Source organism: Hibiscus syriacus, unplaced genomic scaffold, assembly GCF_006381635.1.
Source record: "Hibiscus syriacus cultivar Baekdansim isolate YM2019G1 unplaced genomic scaffold, ASM638163v2 tig00112253_pilon, whole genome shotgun sequence".
NCBI classification, from domain to species: Eukaryota; Viridiplantae; Streptophyta; class Magnoliopsida; order Malvales; family Malvaceae; genus Hibiscus; species Hibiscus syriacus.
In genome coordinates, this window is record NW_024063283.1 from 836,763 (window position 1) to 864,741 (window position 27,979).

The 27,979-nt window shown below is 36.3% G+C and overlaps 2 protein-coding genes across 2 annotated transcripts; one reads left to right on the forward strand and one right to left on the reverse strand.

Annotated features, from left to right (window-relative positions):
* The first annotated feature begins 11,536 nt into the window (after positions 1–11,536).
* Positions 11,537–13,843, forward strand: LOC120176762 (aldehyde oxidase GLOX1-like). Its single transcript, XM_039183104.1, has 3 exons — positions 11,537–12,081; positions 12,163–12,323; positions 12,646–13,843. The coding sequence occupies exons 1-3, from the start codon at positions 11,578–11,580 to the stop codon at positions 13,826–13,828; spliced, it is 1,848 nt and encodes a 615-aa protein (XP_039039035.1). The 5' UTR covers positions 11,537–11,577; the 3' UTR covers positions 13,829–13,843.
* Positions 13,844–18,977: 5,134 nt separating this feature from the next.
* Positions 18,978–21,853, reverse strand: LOC120176764 (probable lactoylglutathione lyase, chloroplastic). Its single transcript, XM_039183105.1, has 10 exons — positions 21,764–21,853; positions 21,488–21,638; positions 20,880–21,087; positions 20,672–20,796; positions 20,530–20,594; positions 20,184–20,396; positions 19,977–20,024; positions 19,680–19,787; positions 19,386–19,526; positions 18,978–19,276 (listed from the first exon to the last, which is right to left on the reverse strand). Exons 2-10 carry the CDS (start codon positions 21,636–21,638, stop codon positions 19,235–19,237), a joined length of 1,101 nt encoding a protein of 366 aa, XP_039039036.1. The 5' UTR covers positions 21,764–21,853; the 3' UTR covers positions 18,978–19,234.
* Between the last annotated feature and the right edge of the window lie 6,126 nt (positions 21,854–27,979).

The window sequence follows — 27,979 nt, forward strand, 5'->3', positions numbered from 1 at the left end:
ACCCAATATCTCACTAGCATACTTGAAACCAAAAACCATACCAATTAATCAACATTGTTCTTAATCCTTTCTAACACTTTAGATTTCTTATTTCAGCTTATGACAAGTCAAAACTCACTTCAAAATTCATTTACTAACTCTTTCTCAACAATTCACTCAAAACCCTTTATATTCAATCCCTCATAACTTGTAATTCTTTTAGTTTGTACTTCTCTTCAAGCTTCCATAAGCTTTCCTAATACTCTAAGAATCAAAACCACTCATAAATTGCAAGAAATAACTAACTGGAAGAATCCTTACCTTAGCTATAGAGTCACGGTAGGATGAAGAAAGATTCTAGATTTCTTTGATTTTTCTTTCTTTCTCCCCTACTTCACGTGGATATATATAATACAAACAATGAGTTTTTAATTTATTTTCTTGACTAATGACCATTTTGCCCTTCCAGTTTTCAATCTTTGTTATTCAACCTACACCAAAATTTCAAATTAACTCCCTGAACTTTTCAATTTTTTTTGAAATTAGTCACGAATATTTAAAATCTTACACTTTGGTCACTAACCCGGTTTTTGGATGTTACATCGCACCCATGAAAAAAAGTTTCAACTTTTATTTTTCTAAAAAAAGAAAATTTCTCTAAAAAAATTAAATTATTTTTTATTTTAAGTTATTTTAGTATTATTATCAAAATTTAAATTAAATATTATTATCAATAAATCCATCGAATTTTGAATTAAAAAATTTTAATGACATATTAAATATCTGAATCCACATAAACTTGACATCTTTAATTGAACATATATTCTCTAACGTGTAATATTAATCAATTAATGTTGAATATGAGTTACAATTTTACACATAATTTTATGTCAAGTTTAAAAACTACTATTATAGGATTTGTCCTTTTTTTCCTCTTTATGTTTGGCCACCATTGGTCTTTTTTCTTATTTTTGTGATCGACGGCGACATCAACTTTGGTATTGATCGCTGACCGTCGATGTTTATTTATTTTTCTCTATCTTAATGGAACGTTTTCGGTCGTTTGACCTTTCTTTTCATTTATACTTTTTTAGGTTGGATTTAACATCACCACGACTGATCAAGGTGACATTTTATTTGTTATCATGTTGATCTTTCATGCTTTGGACCCTCGGATTTGATTTGGATACACGATTTAAGTTCATGGATAGTATTTTCACGTCGTTCAATTCTGATTTGCGATTTGTCGATGACCTTTCAATGACTTTATTTTCTTTTGTGATTCGTTTACCGATACAGTCAAATCTATTCGTGTCTACCTTTTATCTAAGTTTATTTTGTTAGGTTTTTTAACCTTTTCCCATTATTATCATCATGATCTTAAGTTACTAGTTTTCTCGTGCTTAGAAAAATATCTCTATTATGTATTTAGTTTAGATTGTGGTTGTAAACTTTAATAGTAATTTGAATATTTTCTATTTTTTAATAAAATAAGTGGTTTCTATAAAAAACATATTCAATTAAGTAATAAATTCTTCATTTTGATCGTATATTTTTATTTTAAATTATATGTCAAATATATTTTGAATTTTGTTTTATTTTGAAATCTTTATTTGATTAATTGATTTTTGTGTTGATGTAAGAATTGTAAAAGTAGACTTATCAAGGTGGTAATAGGCATGCACGTAGAGTCTTATTTTGTTATGATTCTTGTTGGTTGAGTGAGCAAGCTTACAGAATTGTGTACACACGGCATGACGCCACAATAATGCTATTAATAAAATAACGACAATTGGTGATACACTTCGGGACTAGCAACTAGATAGATTTTCAAACGTTAAATCTCGTATTAGTAGTCTTCGAAGGAAAGTTAATAACGATCTCTTTGGTCATCTCACTCGGAATAAAATGGCTCATTTTATTGCTACGAAGCATGAACTTCAACGTCTACTCAATTCGGAAGAGAAATATTAGGCCCAACGATCGCGTGTCAATTGGTTATCTTATGGCGATTGGAATACATGTTTTTTACATGTCCGAGCTAGTCAACGACGAAAGAGAAACATGATTCATGGTCTTTTTGATAAATCAAGACATTTGATGACTAAGGATGATGACCTTAAAGAGGCTATAGTAGATTATTTTCAAGAATTATTTACAACCTCTAATCCCACTGATGTCATTGATATGGTAATAACTCCGGATGTGAATACTGAATTTTGTAAACCTTTTACAACTAACACGGCTATTGTTGCCTTTTGGGATATTAATCCCAATAAATTCCCTGGTCCCAATGGCTTACCGGGAAGCTTCTTTCTTTTACATTGAGATGTTGTGGGATAAGATATCATTGATCTATGCCTACAACTTCTTGGTTGACAGCTGGATATGGCTACAGTTATAAAGACAATTCTCGTTCTGATCCCGAAAGTCGATGAGTCGGAACACATGAGAGAGATAAGACTCATCAGTCTATGCAATGTTATCTACAAGATTTTTTCAATGGTTCTGGTTAACTGTCTAAAGCCATCTATGTCATCATGTATAAGTGATAATCAGGCAATGTTTCTACCTAGCCGACAAATTGAGGATAACATTTTAGTTTCCTATGAATTATTACATTAGTTGAACTCCTCTAAGAATGTAATTAATGTAATTAATAAGGGGACAACACTCAATTTAGATATTAAAAAAAATGCTTATGATCAAGTTGAATGGATATTTTTTAGAGCAATTAAGTTGAAACTTGGGTTTGCATCGAAGTTTGTGGAGACGATTATATGTTGTGTGACATCATTAACTTTCTCAATGAGGGTCAATGGGTTACTTACTACTGAATTCTCCCCATCTCAAGGACTTCATCAGGGGAACCCACTGTCTCCATTTCTATTCCTCTTTGTAACTTATGGATTGTCTGCTTTGTTCCATAAAATGTAGCATGACAGGAAGATTAAGGGTATTTGACGCCAGACAGAATAGTGATTATCCTGTAGGCTAGTTCCGACAGACGATTCACAAGAGAAAATTCGCCCAAAAACCAGAGAAAAAAGTCTCTAGGGTTTAATAAAATATTATAAAATCAATAATCATCCAAAAGCAGTCCACAAGCCGGACTGTTATAGCAAAAGAAATCGTCTTTATTCGAATTTTGCCAAAAATAGCAAAAATCGTATTTATTCGAATTTTTGCCAAAAATAGCAAAATCCCGAAAATCACTCTAAATTGAAATTCAAAATAAATAAGCAATCTCCCAAAATCCGGTCTAAATCGGATTTAAATTGACTTCCTAATTAACAATCGAATATTACCATAAATAGTAAAAATAACTAAATCTAGTGATTCGGAGGGGAAAACGGCAGAATTTGAGGTTGAAAAAAAGGCCACATGGAGCTAGCGTAGCTCTATGTGGAGAGCGTGCGCGTCGAAAAGAGCTTTCCGGATTGGGGTCTTATGCGCGATTCTGACACCTGTAGCCAAAGTTATGGCCAAAAGACTGAAACATACTCAAAACGACCCCAATAAGGAACATGTCACAATCAATTCCCGCCTTTGCGCTGATCTGCCAACTCATGGTATCTCAGCGCCATCAACGTGCAATCTGACAGCTCAGCGTCATCTGTCTCGGATCCCCCTGCATCAGTCGCCCGGGTTGGAAAGAACTCGTCCTCGAGTTCAGAGTAGTGTCATCAGGATCCACAAAACAATGACTCAGGTGCTTCACATTAAAGACATCAGAAGTCTTCAAGTGACTGGGAAGTCGCAACCTGTAAGCATTATCATTGATCTTCTGCACGACCTCACAAGGTCCAATCTTCCGATCCTTAAGCTTATTATACTCACCAACAGGAAAACGATCACGAGTTAATACAGCCCAAACAAAATCACCAACATCAAAAAGTACCTGACGACGATGATTGTCGACCCGAGTCTTGTACTTGGTATTGCTCTCATGAATGGTCTGTTTCACCTGCTCATGGATACCCCGAAGATACTTTGCCATCTCATCTGCTTTAGGACTGAAACGTCCTATACGTGGAATAGGGGCTAAGTCCAACACCCCGGATGGGTTCTGACCATAGACAATCTCAAATGGGCTTAAACCTGTGGTTCTGTTTTTTGATCTGTTGTAGGCAAATTCTGCCTGAGGCAATGCCAAATCCCACTGCTTCGGCTTCGTTCCTGCCAAACACCTTAAAAGGTTTCCTAAACTTCGGTTCACCACCTCAGTCTGGCCATCCGTCTGGGGGTGGTAGGCGCTACTGAAATTCAACTGTGTTCCCAGTTTCCCCACAGGCTCTTCCAGAAATGACTGATGAACTTAGTATCACGATCTGAAGTGATGGATCGAGGAACACCATGTAAACGCACAATCTCCTTGAAATAGAGATGGGCAATCCGGTCAGCATCCATAGTCTTTCTGCAAGCTACAAAATGAGCCATCTTGGAAAACCTGTCAACCACAACAAAGATAGAATCAGAGGCCCTTTGGGTACGGGGTAAGCCTAGTACAAAATCCATGCTGACATCGAACCAAGGAGCTTCAGGAACAGGTAAGGGAGTGTACAATCCCGCATTGGTGAGAACTCCCTTAGACCGCTGGCACACATAACAACGGTCCACATAATGGGTCACATCACTAGTCAACTTGGGCCAATAAAATTCAGAAGAGATAAGGGCCAATGTCTTATCTCGGCCAAAGTGTCCCTCATTATGGAGTTCACTTATAATTTGCTGCCTCAATGAACAATCTGGAATGCACAATTGTAATCCACGAAACAGATACCCATTATGCAAAACAAAATCATGACGGTGACCCTCAGTTACCTCCTGAAATATCCTTCCAAAGGAAGGATCAGCTGCATACATATCTGTGAACGTCTCAAATCCTGCAACTTTAGTACTCATGGTGGTGAGAAGTAAGGTACGACGGCTCAGGGCATCTGCGACGCGGTTCAAACTCCCTGCTTGGTGCCTCAGCGTAAAAGTGAATTCTTGCAAGTATGCTACCCACTTGGCATGACGTCTACTCAGCTTGTGTTGGCCATTGATGTACTTCAAGGCCTCATGATCGGTAAACAGAATAAACTCCTTCTGTACTAGGTAGTGACGCCAATGCTTCAGGGACTGAACTATGGCATAGAACTCCAGATCATAAGTGGAATAATTTTTCTTTGATCCCGATAGCTTCTCACTGAAAAAAGCAACCGGACGACCTGCCTGACTCAGAACACCACCAATGCCAACGCCAGATGCATCACAATTTACCTCGAACACTTTGTCAAAATCTGGAAGTGCCAAAACTGGAGCCTCGGTCATCTTCTGCTTGACCAGTTGAAAACTAGCCTCTGCCTCCTCAGACCACTGGAAATCACGCCCCTTGAGGCACTCTGTGATAGGGGCGATCAGAGTACTGAAATTTCTAATGAATCGACGGTAAAAAGACGCCAAGCCATGGAAACTTCGGATGTCATGTAAGGTTCTTGGTCTGGGCCACTCCAAGACTGCATCTATTTTTGACTGATCTGCATGAACACCATCAGTAGACACAACAAACCAAGAAAAGTCACAGAAGTGGTGAAGAAAGAACACTTCTTTTGATTGACAAACAAGCACTCCGTTTTCAGCATCTCAAAACAGCACGGAGGTGATCGAAGTGTGAAGTCCATGTCGGACTATAAACGAGGATATCATCGAAGTAAACTACAACAAATTTCCCCATAAAAGGCCGCAAGACCTGATGCATAAATCTCATGAATGTACTGGGCGCATTGGATAACCCAAAAGGCATGACCATCCACTCATACAACCCTTGTGGCGTTTTAAACGCCGTCTTCCACTCATCTCCAGGCCTTATTCTGATTTGGTGGTAACCGCTCTTAAGGTCAATTTTTGAGAAGATCTTAGAACCAGATAGCTGATCCAACATATCATCTAGACGGGGAATTGGAAACCGGTACTTCACTGTAATTCTGTTGATCGCTCGGCTGTCAACACACATACGCCAAGAACCATCTTTCTTTGGCACTAACAGAGCAGGGACTGCACATGGGCTCATACTCTCTCGGATATAGCCCCTCTCCAACAGCTCTTCCACCTGTCGCTGCAACTCTTCGGCCTCCTTGGGACTGAGGCGATATACTGGTCGATTTGGCAAACTTGACCCAGGAACAAGGTCAATTTGATGCTGAATATCCCTCATAGGTGGTAGTCCAGGAGGAAGATCCTCTGGCATCAAGTTAGAGAATTCTGCTAGCAACCGCTGCACCTCTACTGGTAAATCTGTATCCACGTCTACTGCATTGTTCTCGCAAGGTAGCAAGGCATAGACCACGTCGCCATGCTCAATCTCATCTAAAAACCTGGACATAGAAAGCAGATTAGTATTATGGGTTACTGGGGTAGGAGTAAGTCCTTCCCGCCGGGGTGCCAACACAATCTTTTTTCCCTTGATGCTAAGGGAATATGTATTCTTCCGTCCATCATGAATGACACTGCGATCATACTGCCAAGGTCGACCCAACAATATGACACGCATCCATAGACACAACATCACACCAGGCATTATCAAAATTTTCTACCAATTGAAAAAGACACCAGGCATCGCCTATCAACTGTTACCTCACTGTCTTTATTTAGCCATGACAACTTGTATGGCTTAGGATGACGGTCCGTCTTCAACTGCAATTTCTGGACAACCTCCTCGGACACTACATTCTCACAACTGCCGCTGTCAATGATCATTTTGCAGACTTTATCTGCAACTGTGCAAGTCGTGTGGAAAATATTGGTTCTCAACCAATCGTCCCCTGAATCGCCCTTGGGGGTAAGTAGACTCTTGCGAACGACCAGAGTCTCATGACCATCTCCATACAGCACATCATCAGTCTCATCATCGTCATACACGGGTTCGCCAATCTCCTCAGTCTCGTCTTCCACGTTTTCCTCAATCAACAAATTTTTGCCCTTTTGACTAGCAGGCTTCCTGCAATCAGTCGCCCTATGCCCTTGTTCACCACAACGAAAACATCTAATAGTAGGGTTAGAATTACCCTGCGGTGGCTGCTGAGCAGGACGGGACTCTTGAGGGCGAACTGGTCGACTGTTGTGATCGCTCCTGATCACTGGTCTCCTGTTTTGCTGTTTTTCAACAGCAAGTGCACGCTGGTATGCTTCCGAAACACTCCACAATGAATGAAGGCTGAGGACATCTTGCAAGGGCTGGCGTAAACCCCCCAAATATCGCGCCACCATCTGCTCCTCCGTCTCAGATAAATCGTTCCGGGCGACCAATTGGTAAAACTCCTCCGTGTAATCATCGACTGATCGCGCGCCCTGCCTCAACGCATGAAGTCGCTGAAATAAGGTTTGCGTGTAGCCGAAGGGAAGGAAGTGGCCCTTCATCTTCTTTTTCATCTTCTCCCAATCAGTGATCTTGGCTTTGCCCTGTCTTTCTCGTGAACGTCGTAACTGTTCCCACCACGCAGATGCTCTGCCCTTGAGTTTGATGGCGATCAGTTTCACTTTCACCCGATCGGGGACTTCCTTATATTCAAAAATACGCTCCACTTCATTAATCCAATCCACGAATCCCTCGGCCTGTAATGTACCAGAAAACTCAGGGAGATCGACCCGAAAACCGAGGTCTCCATGACGCTCCTCCCGACCACGGTGCTCCCGGAATCCTGCGCCCCGGAATCCTGCGCGATTGTGATATGGGTTTTCGAAAGTGGAATTGGTATCGTGATCAGAGGCCTCACGATCCTCTAAATCCTGCGCCGCCAGGCGCTGGGTTAATTCTGCGACTTGCCTCTGCAAATCCGCAATCATCACATCCTGAACGCTGCGATCACGGCGTTGGGCTTCCTCATTCGGAACCTGCTCACGACGACCACGACCACGACCTCCAGCCATTGAAACTGGTGAAATTTCCCAAGAAGATGTTGAAGCTCTGATACCAACTGACGCCAGACAGAATAGTGATTATCCTGTAGGCTAGTTCCGACAGACGATTCACAAGAGAAAATTCGCCCAAAACCAGAGAAAAAGTCTCTAGGGTTTAATAAAATATTATAAAATCAATAATCATCCAAAGCAGTCCACAAGCCGGACTGTTATAGCAAAAGAAATCGTCTTTATTCGAATTTTGCCAAAATAGCAAAAATCGTATTTATTCGAATTTTTGCCAAAAATAGCAAAATCCCGAAAATCACTCTAAATTGAAATTCAAAATAAAATAAGCAATCTCCCAAAAATCCGGTCTAAATCGGATTTAAATTGACTTCCTAATTAACAATCGAAATATTACCATAAATAGTAAAAAATAACTAAATCTAGTGATTCGGAGGGGAAAACGGCAGAATTTGAGGTTGAAAAAAAGGCCACATGGAGCGTAGCTCATGTGGAGAGCGTGCGCGTCGAAAAGAGCTTTCCGGATTGGGGTCTTATGCGCGATTCTGACACCTGTAGCCAAAGTTATGGCCAAAAGACTGAAACATACTCAAAACGACCCCAATAAGGAACATGTCACAATCAATTCCCGCCTTTGCGCTGATCTGCCAACTCATGGTATCTCAGCGCCATCAACGTGCAATCTGACAGCTCAGCGTCATCTGTCTCGGATCCCCCTGCATCAGTATTTGTGCAAGTCAATCGAGTCCTCATATTTTTTGTTACTATTTACCGATGATAGCTTGGTTTTCCTGAAAATTCTGTCTATGGCCCATGAAATAAATCAACTACTAATGATATATGCCCGTTCATCAGGACAGCGAGTGAATCTTGACAAATTGGTTATTTATTTTAGTCTCAACATAATTTTTGAACACCGTCAACAATTGACTAATGTGTTTGGCATACCGATAATTGATTCTCTATGGTACTATTTGGGTTTTCCACTTTACATTGAAAAGAATGAGACTCGTACATTTGGTTATTTAATGCGACAAAGTCGTCACAAAGGTCACAGGATAGACTAAACGCCTCTTGTCCTATGGAGGGCGGGAGGTCTTCTTTCAGTTGGTAGCTCAGGCCTTACCACAATATGCAATGTTGTGTTACGCTTCCCACGACATTTTCTTGATGAGATTGCCTCCGTCATGCGTCGTTTCTGGTGGACCGAGAAAATCTCAGAACGAGGTTGGCCTCTTATAGCTTGATCGATTATTCGTAATCCGAGAAGACAATGAGAACTAGGATTACGAGACCTTTGGTCGTTCAATCTGGCTATGGTTGGCAAATAGATTTCGTGTCTTATCACAAATCCTGCTTGCTTATTATCTAGAGTGTTACTAGCAAAATACTTTCTTAAAGGTGACCTTCTTACAACACATATTGGCAATAGGAGCTCGTACGCATGGAAAGATATTCATAACACTTCATGTGTTTAAAGGAGCTTTCTATTGACGGATAGGGATAGATAGTAATTTAATTAAGCTTGCTCCGGGACAGATAAAGTGGATCAAAAGTTGCACCTATTTTATGTGACTATTCTGCACTTCCTATTCACTGTTCAGGGCTTCGTTGTTTCAGCAGGTAGGGCAAGTAAGATGGGATGAGTTGAAAGTCCAAGCGACATTTGATGCTACTGACGCAGATATGATCCTAGCCACTTCGATTGCCCCTAGTCAATATGAGGTTCTTGTGTGGGGTAATCATGATTCAGGTATCTATTCTGTATGTTCAGGGTATTGGTGGCTTTAACGACTGATACACTCAATCGAGCTAACTACTAAGGCTTGGAAAACTATAGCAAAATTGTATGTACTCCCAAGATCCGATTTTTTCCTGGAGATTAGCCAATAGAGGCATCCTGTAGGGAGTCGACTTCGAGCACCTGGCTTAGGTACTGGCCTCCGCCCAATGTGTTGCTTACATGAGGAGACAATGATACATGCCTTGCGAGATTGTCCAACAACTCAGGAATCACTTGTATAGGCTGGCTTTCAAGGTACAGTCCTATCTAGCCAAACCACTACTCCTTTACTCTGGTTGGAAGCTACAATATCTGCACTTGATATGGAAGGTTTTGTAGGATTCATGGTGCTGCTTTGGAATATCTGGAATGGACGTAATGTGAAGATCCACTACAACAAAGTTCAACCGGCTTGGATCCTAGTTCTTAATAACTGGACATTGCATCGATAGTTCTTAGCGGTCAGAAAACAAGCTCTAGAGCGCACGTCTCGCGTGTCTCCCATACCAGTGCGCTCGATGTAAGGATCGACTAATCGTTGGGTTCCTCCCACTCCAGGTTATGCCAAAATTAATGTTGATGGGTCCTTCGACTCTCAGTGCAGGTTTGGCCATTGGTGTTATAGCTCGAGATTCCGGTGGTTTACCGTTAGGCGGTATGGGTTTACCTTTGGGCGGTATGGGTCCATTTGCACCGAAGCGGGTCTTGCAGAGATCCATGCTATGACTGTTGGGTTACAGTTTGCTCAAGAAACCATTGGCGCCAAATTGTATTTGAAACTGGTTTGGCAATGGTGGCTAATAAATTGTCTTGTGATGTGGAAGATTTATCCACCTTAGAATTTCATCTAGCTGAAGCCCAATCCATGTTCCAGACCAATGCATCTTTCTCAGTTTTTTTTTTATGTCATCAGTGAATTTAATATTAACAATAAAGCATCGTAAAGAATTAAAATCATCTATATCTATTTTTGATGTATCATTATTTGATTTACTCACAAAAACGATGCATTATACATAATAAATTTAAAATATTTACCCTACAACAAGATTAAAGTAGTTAATGAACATGTATACAAGATTAAAGAGTTCGAAACTATGTTAATTTTAGATTGAGACATAAAAAGCTTTTTTTCTGTTGTTGTTCATGTGAGGCTTTGCCTCTCTCTTTCCGGTGAACAAAGATCAAATAATTAATCAATTAACCTGTTCGGAAGTTATACAATATAAATTTAAGCATGGAAGAATTTCCACGGACGAATCTATGAACACTACTTTTGTAATATATACGAAGACATTATAGCTCGAAATTCACCAAGTTATCCTTGAAAATGAAATATTTTTTTTCTTATTTCCAATTTGTGTTGGCATGCAACATTAGTTTGCGACTAATAATTCGATATTAATTGAAGATTTAGATTTTACACGCACACATACCAGCTAATAATTTGATATTAATTGAAGATTCGGGAGAAAATTGTTTAAATTAAATGATTGAGTTGTAACATAATCAGTCGTTTGATAATGGCTTGCTATTTTCTTTTCTAATTAATATAAAACAAAAAAATAGTTACGTAGCCTTCATGAATTTAGGTTTCAGATAGGCATATTAGATACATATTTTTTTTTAAACTGTATTAAACTGGATGATAATTGATTAAAAAGATTCAGTATTAAGCTTTCATCTTTAAACCGTATATCTTCCTAAAACTGAGTTTGAACGATTCAAGCATTGAAAATATAACGGTATTGGTTTAATTAGCTGTAAACAAGGAGCAAAGGCCGGATTACCGTTAATTGCATTTGCATGCACTCAAAATGCATATAAAAGGCGACCAACCCTTGCTGGAAAACTCAGGCAGCAGATCTTAGATAAATAAAAACAAGCAGATTTAACTGGTAATAATAATGGTTTCTATTTGGAGAGGCTTTATTATTTTACCTCTCCTTTTTGTCTATGGAAACTGTCAAGGCTTGCTGTTTCCTAATCTATTCCATCACTTCGGCAACCCCATGACGGGATTCGAGGCCCCGCGGTTCGACGGACCTGCGACCTTGGTGGCCGATGATAGCGGATCTTCTGCCGCCGGCGACGACGTTGACAGTGCAAAGCAGAACGGCGGGAGTTCACAGACATTGTTGGTTGAGGGTCTTGAACGTGTTGTGGAGGCTCAAACTACGTTCAAGGGAAGTTGGGAATTGTTCGTCGAAAACTCCGGCGTTTCCGCCATGCACTTGGTGTTGCTCCCGAAGATCGATCAGGCTCTGATTTTCGACGCCACGGTTTGGAAGAAATCGAAGCTGAAGTTGCCGGGACCGCCGTGCCGGAAAGTCGAGGGAACCAATGAAGAAGATTGCTGGTGCCATTCGATTCTCTTGGACGTCGAGACAGGAAATATTAAGCCACTCAGGGTACATTTATCTCTTATTTTACTCTTTTTTTTTCCCTTCAAAGTCCGACGTTATTAATTTGAACATGTTTCTTCGGAACAGATTGAACATGATACATGGTGTTCATCTGGTGCCCTTGATGTGAATGGCCGATTAATAAGTACCGGTGGTTTTGGCAATGGGTCCGACACCGTCAGAATCCTCGACATAGCTCCCAATTCTGATTGGATTGAATATCCTGGTGCACTTGGAAATGGAAGATGGTATAAATTCAACTTTAACCTATTAGTTAGACTTAGATTCGAAAAGTTTGAAATTAAACTTGACTCCATAAGTTATAAATTGTCATATCAAGTTCGTCTCGAATCTAAATTAAAAAATTAAAGTTGACTGAAAAAATCACAAGTTTAAAATTTTTAAATTTCACTCAAAATAAACACTGTAATATGATTTGAGTTAAAAAAAAGGTAACTTAAAATTTTTCCAGACTTGCGATGCGTAGTCTCGTTTATGTCCCTACCTTTATTACTGTTTCCACATTAAGAGCTTGAATCTGACAATATTTTTCTGGGTTTTCCATTGAAGGTATGCCACACAAGTGACCTTAGCCGACGGGCAATTCATGGTGTTCGGTGGCCGGGGAGCTCCGACGTACGAATTCGTTCCATCACAAGGACAGAAAAATACCCGTAATGAAGTCTTCGATTTTAAATTCCTTGTGGAAACCCATGATCCTCCAAAGATCGAGAACAATTTGTACCCATTCGTTTACCTTTCAACCGACGGCAACCTCTTCATCTTCGCCAACAACCGCTCGGTTCTCCTCAACCCGAACAACCGACAAATCGTCCACGAGTTCCCAGTTCTCCCCAACGGCGCCCGCAACTATCCGGCTTCGGGTAGCTCTTGTCTCCTCCCAATCATACTTAACCCCAACGAAAACCGCCGAGTGATTCCGGCGGAGGTTTTGGTATGCGGAGGAACGGCGCACGACGCGTACCCAAAGGCCGAAGACATGCGGCCCAAGGTGTTCGTTCCGGGGAACACCGATTGTGCCCGCATGGATATCACCAAGAGAAACGGCAAATGGAAGATCAATAACATGCCGTCGGCTCGTTTAGTGGGAGACGCGGTGGTGCTCCCTACCGGAGATGTTCTTCTAGTCAACGGTGCAAAAACCGGTGCAGCCGGTTTTGATAATGCCAGGGAGCCGAATTTGAACCCGGTTTTGTATAAGTTCAAAAGTGACGGAACCGGTTCGAAGTTCACCGTTATGAACCCGTCGAACATTCCCCGTATGTACCACTCATCGTTCGCCGTTCTTCCCGACGGTAAAATCATGATCGCCGGAAGCAACACGAACCCAGGATACATGGACAACGTACTGTTCCCCACTGAAGTTCGGGTGGAAAAATTCTCGCCCCATTACTTGGATCCGAACTTGGCCCAGTTCAGGCAAGAGATCGTGGTCGAACAGTCCGATAACAAGGTGAAGTACGGACAGAAATTCACGGTGCAGATTCGTTTAGGTGGTGCGATTAACGAGACAAAGCTGCAAGTGACGATTTACTCACCGCCGTTTACGACGCACGGGGTGGCAATGAACCAGAGGCTGGTTCAGTTGGGTATTCTGGAATTCAACAATGGCAAATTAGTTCTTCAAGCTCCCATGAATGGAAACATTGCTCCTCCTGGGTATTACATGCTCTTCGTTAACTACAACGGAGTGCCTTGCCGCCGTTCCATGTGGATTCAGATTATGCCCTAGAGATCAATCGTCGTAACCGCTAATGTAATTATTAGTATATATATTGAATCGTTTGTTCAACGTTCAAATCACATAATAATATTACGTGAACTTATTGGTTTATTTCTTGGCGTCGCCGCTTCTCTCTCTATATTAATCGCTCAAACACTAACAAAAATTTTAAATTATTATAATTTTGAGTTATTCGAGTTTAATTATTTAATTCATTTATTTGTTAGAGACAATAAGAGCACCAAAAAAACTTTAGCACTAAAGTTAATTATCAAGTCTGTTTCTATGATTTTAATAACATAGGACCAACATGAAAATTAGGTCTTTAATAACAAGGATTGAAAAAAATTGAATTATAATAACAATAAAAAATAAATAAGTTTACTTTTAAATTAATTATTTTTATTTTATTTATAAACTATATAATAAATACATTAAATTTAAAAAGAAAACATTAAGAAATTTTATTTAACACCAATTACTCAGACAAAACAAACACATGATCATCTTTTAAGAATTCCATGTTCAATTTCAACATCTCCATCTTATAAAAAAAAATTAAGTAGAAAGTAAAAAAATAATTTAATTTTTTTTCATAAAAGACATTAATTTTTTAATAATAAATAATAAAAAATGTAACATTAAATATAATTAAATAATTAAAATAAAAAATAATAGATAAGTAATAAGTAATTTACCTTTTTCCATTATATATGAACTTTACAAGATCAAACGTACAGGCATTACACAGAAAATTTTCACAATCAATTCTCAAATCAATTTATATTCATATAAATAATTCATAAACCTGGATAACGCAAGGTCATGACATAATATTTAGGGTAAAGTATATAAATAGTCACTAAACTTTTAAAACGCTTGTATTTTGATCATCTAATTTTTGAAATTTGCAGTACAGTCATTAAACTCCCGTTACATCCCGTTTTAACTTTTGTCCCTACCGTTAATTTTTGCTAACGTGGCAGTTCCCGTAAACCCACTCTTTCAGATTATTTCTTCTTCTCCAGGTTACTTTTTCTTCTTCGTAAAATCCCAACTCTCCAAACACTACTCAAACAAGACTTCACTCTCACACTCAAATCCATTTAAGTCACCAAAACCGTAACAAGGATTGTAAAACTCACTATGAAAAGTAATACTAGGAAGAAAAAACCTCACAATTTCACTTAGAATCATGCAACACTCAAAAATTGTAAACCAGCATAAGAATTACACATACCTCTGGTTGAGGAAGTAAAGTGACTTGTGTATAGACCCCATCATTCTCCTTATTAGCCGGGTAAAAAAAGGAAACTTCAATTTAAGCGTCGATGTTTTATAGAAAAGGTAAAGTTATAACCTTTAGGGGGAAGCTAATGGCTAATGAAAAGACAATTTAGGCTTATAAGAAGTTAGACGTTCACCACTTGCAGAAGATTTAAGGGAGAAGATCAAAGGTGGACATTTCCAAAGGAGAAACAGAAGCCACTCGTTCCAAGTGACCTTGAGGGAAGTAAACAACAAGATATCTGATTTTGGGAAGTGAAGTGAGGGTGTCGACACAAGCATGCCAAAGCTCTAAGTAAATGGAAGAGGATGAACATGGACATGGTGGTGATGCTAAGTTTGAAGAACTTGAAGAAGATAGTGAAAAGGACAAACAGTTCACTTTGTCGCTCTCCCCATTGCAAACTGCAGTCGTCTTCTCCTCCTCATTCACACTGCATGGTTCAGATCAATTTCCATGAACACCCAAGTTCTTTTCTTTTTTTCGTAAAAACAAAGGCTTTCACCTCATTTTAAGCACCCACATAACCAAACAAAACATCAAAGGAGAGTGATAAAAGAAAAGGGTATTCCCAGAAAGCTAAAAACTAGAGAACATATGGAAATTTAAGTGAAATTAGTGTCAAGAAAAATCCCTTTCTAAACAAAGGAAGAAAAAGAAAAAAGGCATGTTGAATAAAGGGGGGGGGGGGAAGGGTGGTTAAATAATAACAAGGAACTCGAAGTAGGATTCCTCCCCCATTTGCAGGTACTGAGAAGAGGGAGCAGCAGACATGAACAACTGTGTTGGTTGATGAATTTGAGCGTGGGAGTGAAGTCTCATTTGAGCAGTGTTTGGAGAGGTGAGATTTTAGGGGAGGAGGAAGAAAAAGGAGGAGAAGAAGAAGAAGAAGTGGTGGTAAACCGGAGTTAACTACCACATCAGTAAAATCTAACGAGAGATAACGACAAAAATAAAAATGAAAACAAACTAAAATTTGATTATTGTATTATAAGTTTCAAAAGTTGAGTGACTAAAATACAAGCGTCTAAAAATTCGAGGACTATTTATATATTTTACCCTAATATTTATTCAATTTGAAAGTTCAATTTCAATTATACTAGCTTACTCCAAGTTTTTAACATCATCAATTACAGCAAATCAAGTATCAATCATCCCCTTTAGATTAAAAACCCTAACTTGATCTTGACCTATATAAATCAACACAAAAACAACTAAAGGGTAAGATTTAACATTCAACAACATATGAGATGGTTTCCTAATGGTCTCACCTTGCTTGTAGGATAATCTTGGTACAAATTCAATCAATCTTCAACTTAGTTTATGGGTTAATATGATCTTAACTCAAGACGGCTCTCATCTTTATTATAAATCAGTTTATTATTCATAAATCATTTTATTATAAAAGCCCCTTTAGTGATTTTCTAAAAACACTTTTAGTTAAAAAATCTAATTTGACCATAAAATTAATGCCAACAGGGTAAAAAAATAAAGAAAATACGGTGAAGACAGTGGTTTCAAATTAACTGTAAAAACTAGAATTTATAGTTTTTTCATTTTTCAACTTTGTGTTTGGAAGCAAATTATAAGTTTACCCTTACTAATACATGTGCTCCACTCAATAATGCATTTACATTTTATTTTAATAATTTAATATTAACATCCTTAAAAAATTATTACTTAATAATTTATTTTAATTACTTAAAAGTAAATAAAATTCATAATTTATATATTAAATATTAATAGTGAAAATATAAAAAATATATTTTCACTATTAATAAATATTAATAGTGAGTTATTATAAAATATATTTTTATTATAATTATATTTTTTATTTGTATTTTTTATATTTGTATTATAGTTTAACTTGATATATATATATATATATATATATATATATATATTCTATTTTGAATGGTTAAAAGGATAAATATATTATTTAAATAATGTTATTTTAAATTTTAAATGAGTGATTGTGGTTGAATTGGAATAATTAAAATATTATCATAAAATTCAATTGTTAAATGAGTATTTTAGTTCAATCAAAATAATTAAAATATTATCTTAAAATTCAAATATTAAATGAGTTATCTTAAAATAATTATTTATAATTTTATTATAGTTTAAGTTGATATATTTTATATATCATAATATTAATAAGTGTAAATATAATTAAATTATATATTTTTAATTTACAACATAATATCTATAATGCACGAACCAACTTATATCAGTGGTGAAAGAATCGTTGTTGTTCCTAGAGGTTATGGGTTCGAGCGGCTGCACCAGGGTGAATGAGCATTCATTGTCAAATAATTGAGATTATTTAGAACATATACTACTTTGTAATCACATTAACTTAATAAAAAATATAATATCTATAATTAATATTTTATCTTTCTAAACTTTTTAACAACAATCTAAAACAACCAAATTGTAAAGTGCACTTTTAAATAAAACTTTTAAAAATTCTTTTCTACCATACTTTTAAAAGTTACTTTTCAAATACCCTGTAAAACTGGCCTAACTCAATTACATATTTATATAAAATAATTTTATCAATTTTAAAAATATAAAAAGTATTATCGTAATTCCTTTTAAAGTTTAAATTTACACATGAATTTTTTTTATACATAAAAGTTTATATCAGGGGTGACTCCTTTAATCCAAGGTCATTGTATACTTAAGAGACAATTGAAATTTATATAAGAATTTACATATTGGTCAACAAGAATAACGGTGATAGGATTTAGACTTGACCTTACAAACTAAAATTTCTGAAGTACAATCACTTGTACTAGTACTTATTTACTACATTTATACATGATAGATGATATAATATTTATACCGTAATAGTATTTAATTATTCTATCCAATAATATTCTAAATGAACACATCCAAGATGATGTGGATGTTGAATTAAGATTTTTTATGCACTAATCATTTTACACAATGGTTAAAAGAATTTTTGTTATTTTTAGAAGTCATGAGTCCAAACACCAATAATTTTAATATTATAATTAAATGTTTATTGTCAAATAATTAAAAGTATTTAAAATATATATTATTTTTTAATCACTTTTACTTAATAAAAAATATTTTTAAATTTTTCTACTTCTCCCCCTTCCCTTTCTTTTCTATAACCCATTATTGGTTACTTTTTCATCCTTAGTAAAAAGAGTACGACATTATTGATTATTTTTCCATCCTTGTTAAAAAGACAATGACATTAGCTTCGATGTTAATTACCGCCACAATTATTTCTTTATTTTTTTTACTGTGTATCTTTTTTTCTTTGATTTTAATAATCTTATTTTTATGGTATTTTTTGTAGGAATATTTTCGGTTATATTTTTTAGGAATATTTTCGGTTTTCTTTTTCAATCATTTGATCGTTTACGTCGTTTATTTTTCTTATTATTAATTTGACATCATAATGACTGATTAAAATTATGCTCATTTGTTATTCCACAGATCTTTCATGCTTTAGACCCTCAAATTATATTTGAATACACAATCTAGATTATTTTCTCACAATGCTTAAGTCTTTTGTAGGTGTCTTTTAATAGTTTAATCTCATATTGTGGTTAGTTTGCTAAAACAATTAGATTTGTTTGTATCTATCTTTTATTCAAACTTTTTATCTTTCTTGTATTGTCCTTATAGAGTTTTAAGTGGCTAGTTTCTTGTATTAATAGTTAGAGGAGAATGTTTTAATTATATATTCATTTTACGATTCTAATTGTAAACCATCATTGTAAATTTGTATATTTTCTCTCTCTTAATAAAAAGTAGCTGATTCTAATTCTGTAAAAAAGTTTTATTTAATTTTTTTCATCAAAGTTTTCCTGTGAAATTTGCTAAAAGAAATTCAAAGAAAAATACTTGTAAATTTGTAATACATTTTATATGCTTACATTCATCTCCCAACAAGTGAGTGAGTCAAACATAGAGGAAGATAAGTAAACAGAAACTCACATTTAAAGACTTCATCTTTTTGGCGAATCGAACGCCTATCCGATTGTCGCCATAAAAGATTTATCTACAGAACGGGACTGGCTGCATTCTCACCAAGAATTTCTTCAACAAATATTTTCAGCTCAGATTTGGATTTCACTTTCCAAAACTCACTCCAACTCCTTGAGGAAATCAATATTATCAACAAAGACCTGCAAAATTTTCCTTTGATAAGCTAAAAGGTTTCATCCTCCCTACTATCGACCCAAAACACAAGATTCGTAGCAAAGCATCAATTTATAAAATGTTCAAATGGTATACCGTCTTCCAGCCATCGGGATCTAAGCATGCCGTGATCTTGGTGTTGATACCAGGTAAAGGTCCGGGTTCCCGGGTAATTTTTCCACCAAAGAGTTTAACTGCTTCTGCAGTTTTGTAAACATCATCTGTTCCAATAGCAATCTGCAGATACATGAGCAGTATGTGTTTAACTTGTTTCCATACATAAGAAATAAGGTTCAAGTAATCAAGTAGAATCATAAAAACATACTGTATGCAGTTACAAAAAAGATGCTTTTTAACATTGAAGTGAAGAGATTGCAGAGGTATTTTTACCTGAGCGTAACCATTTCCTTTATCGTAATCAGTGACCCCGTAATTATACGTCAACTCAAGCACAGCATTTTTATCTTCGGGCCCATAGCCCATCATGGCTATTGTATACTGACGGAAAGTTCACAAACATACGTCAATTAATATAATCTGAACACAGAAATGTTCACAGAATACTTTCATCAATCACATACTTGAATCCGTCTTTAATACATGCACCTCTCATCCTTCTCTACATTTTTCAAAATACATATTGTAATGAGTTCCATTTGCCATATTGAATAGAGGATAGTTATTTACCTTGTACTGTGGATTATCTCGTGTGCGAAGAAGTTCCATGCCAAAGGCCTACAACAAAAGGAGATAGAGAATAAGACCTATGGCATAACTTAAAACATAGATAACACCATGTCCTGTAAATAATAATAAAATAAAAGGTGTAAGGTGTCCGTGAAAACTACTGGAAATAGCATCAGATCATCTTTGCCTAATATTCACAACTCTCACCTTCTCGTAAAATTTTATTGCACGATCAAGATCACCAACGCGGAGCATTACTTGGCACAAAGGTTCAGGAGTAGTAGCCCTCTCAATTAGTTCAAATTTGTAACCATCGGGATCCTCAACAAATGCAATTACAGTTGAACCACCTTTCACTGGGCCAGGTTCTCGGGTTACTTTTCCACCCTTGGCCTTTATAAGTTCCACAGTCTTGGCAACCTAATCAGAGGAGCATGTAAGCATTCAGCTTTGGAAACAAGGACCGAGAAGTTCTAAGATACATGACAGTCTATCATCTTGTTCAAATAAAAAAGAGATTATACAACTTTCAGAAGCCAAGGTTAGAACTTACATCATCAACAGCAATACCGAAATGACCAAATGCAGTTCCGATGTCATACTTATCAACTCCGTAATCTGGAAAATCATTTAACTACTTAAAGCCAAGCTCATACATATGGTTTGGAAATGCCAAGTGTAATCTGATAGCTTACTATAAGTGAGTTCAATAACAAACTGAGAATCTTCTGGCCCATATCCAAGAAAAGCATTTGTGTATCTCTCCTCCGGTATGTCCCGTTTCCTCAACAGCTTCATTCCCAAACACTCGGTATAAAATCTGCAACCACCATGCGTTCGAGTTTGTTACAAACGTTCCAACCGCAAGATTGTATAAAAGGAATAAATCTTGAAATGACATACTTGATGGTCCTATCCAAATCCCCAACTCTATAAACAACATGGAGCATTCTTCGGTTGTCCTTTTTAACCCATTCTAGAGCAGCAGTCTCTTGGGTGGCTGCCGTGCTTGCCCGTACCACATTTCCAACAATAGGCATCCCTGACTTGTTTTCTTCACCTCTCGACATCTTAGAAGCTTTGAAACCAAATAATTGTGACTCGGGAGCAGCTGGAAAAAGATCAAAAAGAGATACATTTACATCAAATAAATTCAAAATCTCTTTTCAATTCTATAAAACTCAACAGAATCTCCAGATCATTATTGTTACTTATTCTCACAACCCTAAACCAAGAGAAAAAAGAAGCGACTATTTCAACAAATTAGAGATTCTTTCAATAAGGAAAAATATAATTGCATTGTAAACAGATGCTTCTAAATTCCTTAAAATATCCTCTCTTTTTTTTGCCTTTTAAATCTCAAACTAAAATGAACAGCGGAAGTTTCACATCAATGCTCGATTCCATCTAATTCTTCAATCAATAACTAAAGTAATAAGAGAATTCTAGGGCATAAAAGAAAATAAATTTACAAAAGCGAAAAAGTGAAAGAAAAGAGAAATAGTGATTACCGCTGCCGAGATGAGAGAAAAGAAGGCGCCGGGGGAGGTGGAGCGGAGAAAGGGAAACGCCAAAACGCGTGGAAGCAACACCACCGGAGCACCTAAACGGTGAGAACGAAGGTCGTATTGAGGACGATGCCATGGGAATTATCCTCACCATCTTCGCGAATTGCTATATCGTAATTGTTTAGTTTCTTCAAAAACAATATTAATAACAAGTAAAATTGAAAATCAAATCAATTCTCCTTCCCTGCACTAAACTTTGAGAATCAGTGATATTTGTACCAGCCGTGTGTGACGCTGAGAGTAACGGGACGTTTCTCCCTCTGCCCTTGTTTCGTTTATTCGTCTCTGCTTGCGTTTGTGTGTACTAAAACAAAGCGTCAGAGAATAAGGTTATAAATTGCAATGAATAGATATATACTACAAATTTGGTAAATGACCTTTTGCATCACTCAAATTTCTTCTCACTCATACATTGATAATTAGTGTTCAATATTTTTCAATTTAATTACTCAATTTTGTATTTTCTTATTTTGCTAACGAAAACGATAATTTAATAATAAGTCCATGGATCCTTTATGAGAATCATACTTTTGGGTTAGCGCTTAAAAGCCCACAATCATCATTTCAGCAATAAAAATGGTTGACCCAAAGGTGCGACTACCCCATTATTCATATCCTGAAAGTGGCCAAGAATATATAGAGCCCATTAATAAGACTACAATTTGTACTTTTGACGAAAAAAATTAAATATAGATTGTTATTTATAAAGCGTTTTTATTTTTATAAAAGATATATTGATTTTTATAAAGTGTTTTTATTTTTAATAAAAGATATATTAATTTTTATAAATATTATTTATAAAAGATGTAATAATTTTTTATTATTTGAACTTATGTACCTTGCTTCAAGGACCCTCTCAATATCTAATCTTTAACTTCATCCCTAAGGTCAATACTCAATATTTAATTATTAAAAAATTTATAAATCAAAATTAAAACTGACCTACTCAAATAATTCATTTGTTATTTGAAATAATAAAATACTTAAATTTATATCAATATCCATTCTAATTATTAAATTTATATCAATATACATGTTAATTATTAAAATTTATATCAATATTCATGAATAAATCTAACCCAAACTAAAACGAATAACTAAATCATAATTTTTATATCAACCTTTTTAAATTGTTTTTACTTATTTATAGTATAAAGGCAAGCAATGAAGAGGAATACGACTGAGTATGAAATAAAAAGAGAAATAAATAAAATGTACAAAAACTAGATTTCAGAATTATTCTCCTCCGATCATGTCATTATCTTGGTGTAATGAGTAAAAAAGGAAAACCACACCTATTGATCACTAGACTTTTAGATTATTTGTATTTTTGTCACCAAAATTTAAAAACTTTCATTTTAGTCATTATCGGTAAGAAATGCTTTCATTTCAGACACTCGATTGTTAAATTATTAATAATGTTTTAGTTATCATGTCCTAGTGTCATTTTCTTTAATAAATTAAAACATTCCAAAATGAGATGACGACTCTTCTTCTTATTGGTAAAAAAATAAGGAAAATATGTATTGTTAATAGTGAGAGTCAAATTTAAGATCCTTAAAAACAAGTCTAATGCTCAGCCAAGACACCAAACTTAGAATTCATTACATTATTGACAAAACTAATAAGGAGAATATTGTTAATACAAAGAATCAATATCACATTGGTCGGTTTATTGATTTTTTTCCAATGATTCATATGTTTTTTTTAAATTAATCTCACTGAATGAATGAAATTAAGAAGTACACACTTATTTTATCGTTGAAGTTCATTCAGCCAGCGACATGTGACACATGTTCTGTCACACCCCAATTTAAGGGCTAAATTTTAGAAATTATAAAGTATTGAATTTAAGTAGTATTTTGGAAAAATTTATGATTAAAAGTGTAAAATAGCAAAGCTGACATACCATTTTAGGAAGTGCAGGAAAATTCAGGGACCAAATCTTCAATTTACCCAATTTTCTTATATATTGAAAATATAAACCCCTTTCACCGATCAATTCCCAGAAAATAAAACCAAATTCTCTCTCTCGTCAACCCTCATTTGAGCTCTGATTTCTCCACCGTCTGGCCACCGTTCGTCGATCCGAAACCACCATCATGTTCGTTGTTGACAGGTGAACGAAACCCCTCAAACCTCTCATCGTGAATCGTCGTCGTTTGCCGCAAAAATCAACCAGAAGTTTCATTGGTTTTAACTCGATCGTTGTTGGTTTTTCGTCCATTCAGGTCGATCCAGCAACCCGTTTTCGACACCTCCCGTACCATCGTGTTCCTTGCATCGTTCCGAGTCCACTAGTGTCCTTCTTGTCTCCGTCATCACCGGCGCGTGAGGGGTGAGGAAGTTAAAGTTTCTGACATTTTAAAATCGAGCTCTCTGCCGTTCAAAATTGTGAACCGAGCTTGGTAATTGTCTATCATCCTGGGGAGCCGATTGAGTCGAGCCGAGCCGCCTGGAACGAGCCGTTGACTGTTGACTTCCGTTGACCGTTACTGTTGACTTTTGACCGTTGACTTTGACCAAAAAGTCAAAAAAAAATAAATTAAAAGTCATATTTAAGTTTTTCGACTTCCTGAGTTCGATTCCAAAGTTTGTTTTGCCAAATTCGAACCCTATAAGCTATTTTTTACTGATTAATCACCCAAATCGATCCATTTTTTGCAATTAAGCTCCGTTTTTTATGAAATTGTTGTTGATATGTATATCACGAATTGTTGGAGGTTGATTTCAAGATCGAGCGCATTCGAATGAAGTTTAAATGGTCGATCTGTATGGCACAGAAATCGAGGTAATACTCTACTACCTTTTGTATGCTTTTCGAAACTCATGGATACGTGGTAAATGCTTGATTGGAATGATTGGTCCATTATATGTAATTAATTATCATTGGACTCAGACATAAATAGGATTAAGGATAGAACACTATAAAAGCCTCAGACGACTCAAAAAGGAAATAAGTAGAATGACCGAGACTACACCTCAGTTCAATGATTTAATCAATAAATCAATGAATCTCAGAACGCATAAATTCTGATTAATCTCGTTATAGGTTAAATGTTGGAAATATTTGGATATGAAATTATTGAAAAGAGTGCCATGGATAAATTACGATAATGCCCCTAAAATATAAAAAGACCAAAATACCCCTAAAGTGTAAAATGACTTAAAGTACCTCTAAACCCTAGAATTACTACTACACACAACTCTGAAATAAACTGAATGGTAGTATTATACGTATCTAAATCATTGAAATTATCGAACTACTCTGGAAACTCCGAAGTGACCGGTATAGATTTGACTAATAAATGAACTTAACAACCTCAATGATTGAGGATTAAGTAAATGATTTGGATAAGTCTGAAAACTCTGATGAACTTACATGATGTACTATCCCTATGGTTTATCAACCACAAATCAAGTAAGTCATCATTTCCTCATACCATTGGAACGTGAAAATGAAATAAAAACCTATGGAGTATATGTTCGTCTCCTTAAGATATATTCAACGATGATTCTGAAGATGATCTATGGACAAGAATTGTTGGGATTAAAGAGTAAATACCCTGGAAGACAATGAATTGATCATTCGACAGGCATCAGTTTTTAGAGTGGTTTAGCTCGACTTGTTCGATAATTCGATCGATTGGCATAAATAGTAAAAGTCCTGAATATTTGTTCTCCTTTGTCAGCTCAACTCGCTCTGGTCATATCTAAAAACACCAGTAACTCATATGCAAAGGATTCTGAATACCCTTCTGATTATTTAGTGCCTCCGAAAAATGTCTGAATACTATATGATACTGATAAATCACATTCTGAATAACTGATGATTCCATCAACTAATGAACTCTGCCGATAGTGATTCTAACTTCTGACATTCTGTCAGTATATTGAAGATCGGTGTTTCTCTGTCTGATAAGATTATCTTATATCTCCGAATCATATATGGAAACTCTAGTGTATTCCCTAATCACATGAATGTTTTATCTGATTTCTGTTAAGATTTCTTATCCGGATTCTATTATGATATCTGGTATGGATTCTGTTCTGATATCTGATCTGAATTCTGTTCTGATTTCTTATTTCTGTTTACTTAATGAAAATGTTTTATTTGGGATACTCTGGAATCTGGTATGAAGACTCTGGAAGATTCAGTCGTTGCGGATAATTCCTTTTATAGGTTATGCACCTATTGGTAATTCCTTACGGGGACCTAAGGCGACCATTGGCTAGGCTCTACGGCCCTTGGGTAGGCTCTGCGGCCTTTAGATTTTTCTTGGGTAGTCTCGTAGGCCCCAAGGTACTCCCTTAGGTTATATAGTTATGGGGAATTGCATTGGTGTTTGGTTGGAGGGACTACTATGGTTTTAAAAAGATCTATATATTTTCACTGGTTTTTGTAAGAACGCACTAGACAACCTATTATGATCTCCTGAACCCAGACATCCAAAATATTTCCATCTGAACTGAAAGCTTATTGTCTGTTACTACCTGAAATATCCGTAGGATCTCCGCTCAGCATAAAAATTTGTAGATGTCTGAACCAATAAGGAAATATACGATTATCTGCATATCCTGTAGCATCATCTGGTAGTTCTGTATTATTGAGCTTCCCAAAACTCACTATGTTACTCACGTTTTCAGGTTAAAAGAATTGTATCAGTGCATTTATCAACATCAGTAAGGGAAATCTTCCGGCGTTGGTTGCAGAGTATGGTACATGTGATCAGGGGGTAAGTAGGTTGTACTTTGTTTTATATTCGAGTCAGAAAATCTGTTTTATTTCTGAATAATGATAACTTTTATTTTGTATTCATAAATCATTTTATGAGTTTACATGTTTTGATAAAAGTTTAAATTTTTTCAAGTTTTTTACGGCGGGTCGCTCAAATGGCCCTAATATGACAACCCTGATCATATCGGGTTACTCTCATCAGTCTGAGAGGGTTACATTTAGTGGTATCAGAGCTTAGGTTGAGTTAAAATTTTTAAGATAGACTGGATGGTCGAATGTCAAAAGATGTCTGGTCAGTACATGCCCCTAGACTGCAATCGTACTTTTCTAAGCCGAAACTCCAAGATTGAGTCCTCTGTAACGAGTTAACCTAAGTTTTCTATTCGTTAGGGCTCTACCTTTGTATAAAGGAATACTAGTAATGTCTGTCTAAACTCTATAAATTACCTTACGAGTAATGTGAGAGTTACTCATTCGAGGAATTATGACCTAACTCCGAAAAGAAATTGGGATATGCTACTGCTCTATGAACCTATTATCGTAGCCAATGCTGAATTGATTCCACAAGGATAAGTTAGTTCTGATTATTTTATTGGAATGATGGAGAGTTCTGATGAGAATATATACTCAGCTGGTTAAGGATTAGTAGAGGACATGTACATCTGTAAAAGATGCTTGAAGATATGAAAGAACTGATAGAAGTTTCATTTTTGCAATTTTGTGACATGAATGAAATTAGAGGACGAAATTTTTTTAAGGATGAGAGAATTGTCACACCCCAGTTTATGAGCTAAATTTTAGAAATTATAAAGTATTGAATTTAAGTGGTATTTTGGATGAAATTGAGGATTAAAGTGTAAAATAGCAAAGTTGGCATACCATTTTAGAAAGTATAGGAAAATTCAGGGACCTAGTCCTGAATTTACCCATTTTTCTTATATGTTGAAAATATAAACCTCTTTCACCGATCAGTTCCCATAAAATAAAACCAAGTTCCCTCTCTCGTCAACCCTCATTTAAGCTCTGATTTCTCCACTATCTAGCCACCATTCGTCGATCCGAAACCACTATCGTGTTCGTTATTGATCGGTGAACAAAACCCTTAAATCTCTCGTCGTGAATCGTCATCGTTCACCATAAAAATCAATCAGAAGTTTTATCGGTTTTAACTCAATCGTCGTTGGTTTTCCGTCGATTCAGGTCAATCCGGACACCCGTTTTCGACACCTCTCACACCATCGTGTTCATTGCATCGTTCTGAGTCCACCGGTATCCTTCTTGTGTCCGTCGTCATCGGCGTATGAGGGGTGAGGAAGTTAAAGTTTCTGACATTTTAAAATAGAGCTTTCCACCGTTCAAAATTGTGAACCGAGCTTGGTAAGTTTCTCAAAATCCCTTAAAATAATTTTAAAAATTTCCTTGGAATTTTTCTGACCTCCTAGGCCATCGCACGTGCCGCCCCCTTAGAGTGGGCGTCGTCTGTCATTTTGGGGAGCCGAGCCGAGCCACTTGGACCGAGCTGTTGACTGTCATTTACCATTACTGTTGACTGTTGACTTTAACCAAAAAGTCAAAAATTTTGAAAAGTCATATTTTATGTTTTTCGACGTCCTGAGTTCGATTCCAAAGTTCGTTTTGCCAAATTCGAACCCTGTAAGCTATTTTTCACTAATTACTCACCTAATTCGATATATTTT

What these genes read in the sequence shown, in the direction of transcription:
- LOC120176762 (XM_039183104.1), top strand. Translation starts at nt 11,578, where the DNA reads ATGGTTTCTATTTGGAGAGGCTTTATTATTTTACCTCTCCTTTTTGTC. An exon ending in GAAATATTAAGCCACTCAGG is followed by an intron (nt 12,082 to 12,162) that starts GTACATTTATCT and finishes TCTTCGGAACAG; the next exon opens with ATTGAACATGATACATGGTG. An exon ending in GCACTTGGAAATGGAAGATG is followed by an intron (nt 12,324 to 12,645) that starts GTATAAATTCAA and finishes TTTCCATTGAAG; the next exon opens with GTATGCCACACAAGTGACCT.
- LOC120176764 (XM_039183105.1), bottom strand. Translation starts at nt 21,638, where the DNA reads ATGGTGAGGATAATTCCCATGGCATCGTCCTCAATACGACCTTCGTTC. An exon ending in TGTTATTGAACTCACTTATA is followed by an intron (nt 20,595 to 20,671) that starts GTAAGCTATCAG and finishes ATGATTTTCCAG; the next exon opens with ATTACGGAGTTGATAAGTAT. An exon ending in AAGGAAATGGTTACGCTCAG is followed by an intron (nt 19,527 to 19,679) that starts GTAAAAATACCT and finishes ATGTATCTGCAG; the next exon opens with ATTGCTATTGGAACAGATGA.